A 4,106-nucleotide genomic window follows, 5' to 3' on the forward strand; every position below is an offset into this window, starting at 1 on the left:
CTCTCTAGCTTCAACAGCACAAGGTCTGCTTCGACTATCAAGGCATCCCGGAAATAGCAGGTCACAAGAGAGTGACAAACATACAAAAGAAGTAGAGGAAAATGACAATAGTAGGGATTAGGAAAGAAAAAGCAGCAGTTCCCTGTTGTAGATCAGGCAGTTATGAGCGTGACATGAATCAGCCCATTTACAATTCTACTGCGCTTGAACAAGAAATGTCCCCCCTTTGGGAATGGTCTAAAGACACTACAGTCATTGGCACTGCCCCGGGGGGTACACACTGACTGTTATCATTATAAATAACATATGTGTAACAGCAGAGCAAGCCTACCCACAATTGCTTTGATTAAATATTTATTTGTGCGAGTGAGAATGTATGTAATCCTTCCATTGTAAATACAGTTGAAATTGTACAAGACGGCCACTCAGCTTGTCAACTCAAAGTAAAACTCCATCATGCGTCACTTTTTAGAATGGCGTTTGGCAGAGTCTTACACTAAGCAGTCATTATAACAGAAATTAGTCAGTAAGAACCTAAGAGTTTATATTAAGTACTAGAGTTCGTGGCAGTGACGTCCCCCAGTTAAATGAAAGGGGGCTACTTGTGCCCACTATGGGATGCTGAACCTCAAGGGCAAGACGTGCAGCTCAACAGACGGGTGAGTACTGTCAGAGACTTACTTGGAGGCGTCTTAGCGGTCTTAGGAGGAAATCTACAAGCTTGTACTGAATATATGGGGGCAGGGTGGTATTTAATATACTAGAGCTCGTGGGGAGCTGGGTGTGGGCTCAGATTGTTCGTGTAAATGGGGGCACGCCGACCATGCCGATGAGGGTAAAAAGGCCCGTATGTCTGACACGTGTGATGTCACTACTGCGAGTTCTAGTATTATATATAACCTTTTTGGTCAGAACCCAACTCACATTTCTTGGTTGGGCAGGATGCATTCACTGGCCTTGGGGGAACGATATCTACAGTTGGCCAGCCAATCAGACTCCTCGTTACAGAAGGGATCCACGCTGAACTGAGCTGTGTCTCCCTCTGCCTGTCGTAACGTGCAGGGGCAGTGACCCGTCGCGTTCAGGGGAGGCAACCGTGACTCTGCCTCCAGCCAGCTGGAACAAAGGGCTTCAGAGTCTGTGGAGTTGGCGAACTCAACGGGGAAAACGTCGGAGTAGATGGAGGGACCCAGCCTGAAGAGAGACGGGATAGCTCTGTTAAGTCCAGTTAAAAATTTATAGACCAAGCCTTTTTTTACTTTACGGATATGATTTCAGCAAGAATATGCCCAAATTGACAGCTCATTGTCAGACTCCATGATACGTCACTTTTCATTCAAAATGGCATATGGTGGAGTCTGACATTAAGCAGTCAAAAAGCTCAATTTAAAATGGTGCTAAAATTGAAACTGATAATCCAACAAATACAGACACAGCATGCAGTGTCCTTCCAACAGAACCAAAATCTGTCTGCATCCCAAACCTGCAATGCTCGAACAGTTCTTTTTGTCAGGCAAAGCAACATATAAATAGCCAAACTTTTACCACGAACATACCAAGATAACAGAAATACCAAAAAGAAACCAAAGGAGCAGACCACAGCAAAGCATCCAGCAACCAGCTTATCATCATCACCATCTACCTCTTTAACCCCAGTACAGGACAAAGGCCACCAAGAAGGCCCCTCTGTCTTCCTCTGCTCCGTGTGATCATCTCTACCTCCAGCCAGCTGAGCTTCTATATTCCTGAGATCTGCCTCGAGATCTCATTCCCATGTGGATTTTGGCCTTCCTCTTACCAACCAACTACGTTTCTTATTTACTTACCTATCCCTTAGTCTTACATGACCATTGGGGCACCAAGGATGATCGGGCAACTATTTTTCTTAGTTTAGTTTTAGTAAGAGTTTTACGGTACTTGCAACACAATAAGGTCATATAAGTGCCGAAGATTAGAGGTGTTACAAGAGCGTAACAAATACAAAAAAAGAAGGAAGGGAGATTGAGACGATAAATTTTTTATAGGAAAGAAGGAGCACACTACACCAGAGCACCCGACAACCACCCACAACCATTTTTCTCCATCCTTCTCTATTTTCAGCCGTTCGAAGGGCTTCACCCAACTTACAACCTGTCTGTTCCATTATGTTGTCTTCTCATCTCTTTTTCTGTCTGCCTTTCCTTCTCCCTCCTTGAATAGTACCCTGTAGGATCATCTTTGCAAGTCCTGTTGATCTTATTTGCCCATATCATATCAATTTGCGTTTTTTCACAGCGGTAAGAAGATCTTCATAGGGCTCAATAGCATGCCTGATTTTGTCCCAACTACACATATTGTAAGAAAGCCACCTAGTAAAAAAACTAAAAGACAAAGACACACAACGAGGACACGAACCCGCCACAGTGTGAGGACAAAGCAGTCACTCTGACCACCGCCACTCCCTGGCCCTGGAAGTCTGAGGGCACTTCCACCTCGTATTTGCCGTTGCTGCTGCGGGGAGACTCCTGGGAGAACACGGTCAGTAGCCCAGGGACCTCGCCAGTCATCTGGGGGAGGGGGGGGGGGAGGAAACAACAAATATTGTTTATTTGTGAGTTCTCACGGTAGTTAATTCTACTTTGGATTTTAGTTTAGTTCTGTTTTAGTTCTAGTACGAGTTTTACGGCACTTGCAACACAATAAGGTCATATAAGTGCCGAAGAATAGCGGTGTTAGAAGAGAGTAACAAACATAAAAAAGAAGGAGAGACCAGGACGAAAGATATTTGATAGGAAAGAAGGAGCAAACCATATCAGAGCACCCGCAAACCACCCACAGTTTTAGTTTTATGGCGCTTGTAACTACATAAGCCAGAGTAGTTAGGAAAACTTTAGTTTTAGTTTTAGTAGAGGTTTTACGGCGCTCGTAAATTGATAAGGTCATATGAGCGCCAGAAGATTAGAGGTGTTACAAGAGAGTAACAAACATAAAAAGGAGGGGAGATAACGACGATAGATTTTTGATAGGAAAGAAGAAGCAAACCACACCAGAGCACCCGTCAACCACCCACACAAATATTGTTTATTTGTCAGTTCTCACGGTCGTTAATTCTAGTTTGGTTTTAGTTTTACGATGCTTGCAACTACGTAAGCCACAGTAGTTAGGAAAACTGATCTTCTTTGTGTCTGTTAGAGATATAACAATGGTCAATAAGAGCAGAAAATGAAAGTTTTTTTAGTCTGAGTCTGAGGGACAGTTTTGCGACACTTGAAACACAAACAGGTCATACAGGTGTAGAAGATTCGCTTTGTTATTGGGGAGAAACGGACAAAGAAAAGAAAGAGAAGAGATAAGGACAACGGATGTTTGATAGGAAAGAGGGAGCAAACCACACCAGAGAGCCCACCAAACACCCACAGGAAATATAAAACAATTTCATTAAAGCAAGGATGAAGCAGCTATTAAGTAAGCAACCAAAATGCTTTCTCTGTCTTCATACAGAATCCGAAAATTGAAAAAGTGTTCAACTAAAATACAACAGAGTCGTATACAAAATCTACCAGCAGCTCAGAAATAAGTGCTGAAATCTCCAACAAAAGACAAAAAGTCCTAGGCTGAGCAGGCAAAAAGCGAGCAAGACAGAAAGACAAAACAAGAGAGGGACGAGAAAGAAGTAGAACTCATCAATGTGCCCTCTAACAACCCATGTGCTGAACCATCTATGTTTATCCAAAAGGACAAGTGGTTACTTGAGGGAAGCACTGCGCTGCCAAGAGCGAAATGCTCGCAGATAAAGGGATTTGAAAACAACAACAGCAAACAACATGTTTATCCAAACCACAATGAGGCATCACACACCCCTCCCCTACATAACCCAGTGGGTCACTCACCCTGTACTCCAGGACCTCAATCCTGTAGCGTGCAGCATCCATAAAGTCCAGCTTATCGCTCCAGGACACTCGCACTTTCGCCCCGGTCACCCATCGCTCCAGGCTGTGCCTTTTCACTAGTGGCTTCACGTCCATTACATTCTCTGGGGAAGAACAGACAAAGGAATGGTGAGAGGAGGTGGCTGCAATTAACATCGTTGCAGAAAGTCGAACAAATGAATGTAAAAATAAAAGGGG

The 4,106-nt window shown here is 43.8% G+C and overlaps 1 protein-coding gene across 1 annotated transcript in view; it reads right to left on the minus strand.

Moving 5' to 3' along the window:
* LOC101846091 (protein mesh) overlaps positions 1-4,106 on the minus strand; it is a gene marked incomplete at its 5' end in the record, with an annotated part of 24,787 nt that overhangs the window by 15,533 nt on the left and 5,148 nt on the right. The window contains 3 exon segments of the mRNA XM_005107798.3: positions 925-1,194; positions 2,395-2,546; positions 3,870-4,012. Coding sequence (XP_005107855.2) covers positions 925-1,194; positions 2,395-2,546; positions 3,870-4,012 — 565 coding nt within the window.

Source organism: Aplysia californica, unplaced genomic scaffold, assembly GCF_000002075.1.
Source record: "Aplysia californica isolate F4 #8 unplaced genomic scaffold, AplCal3.0 scaffold00631, whole genome shotgun sequence".
NCBI lineage: Eukaryota > Metazoa > Mollusca > Gastropoda > Aplysiida > Aplysiidae > Aplysia > Aplysia californica.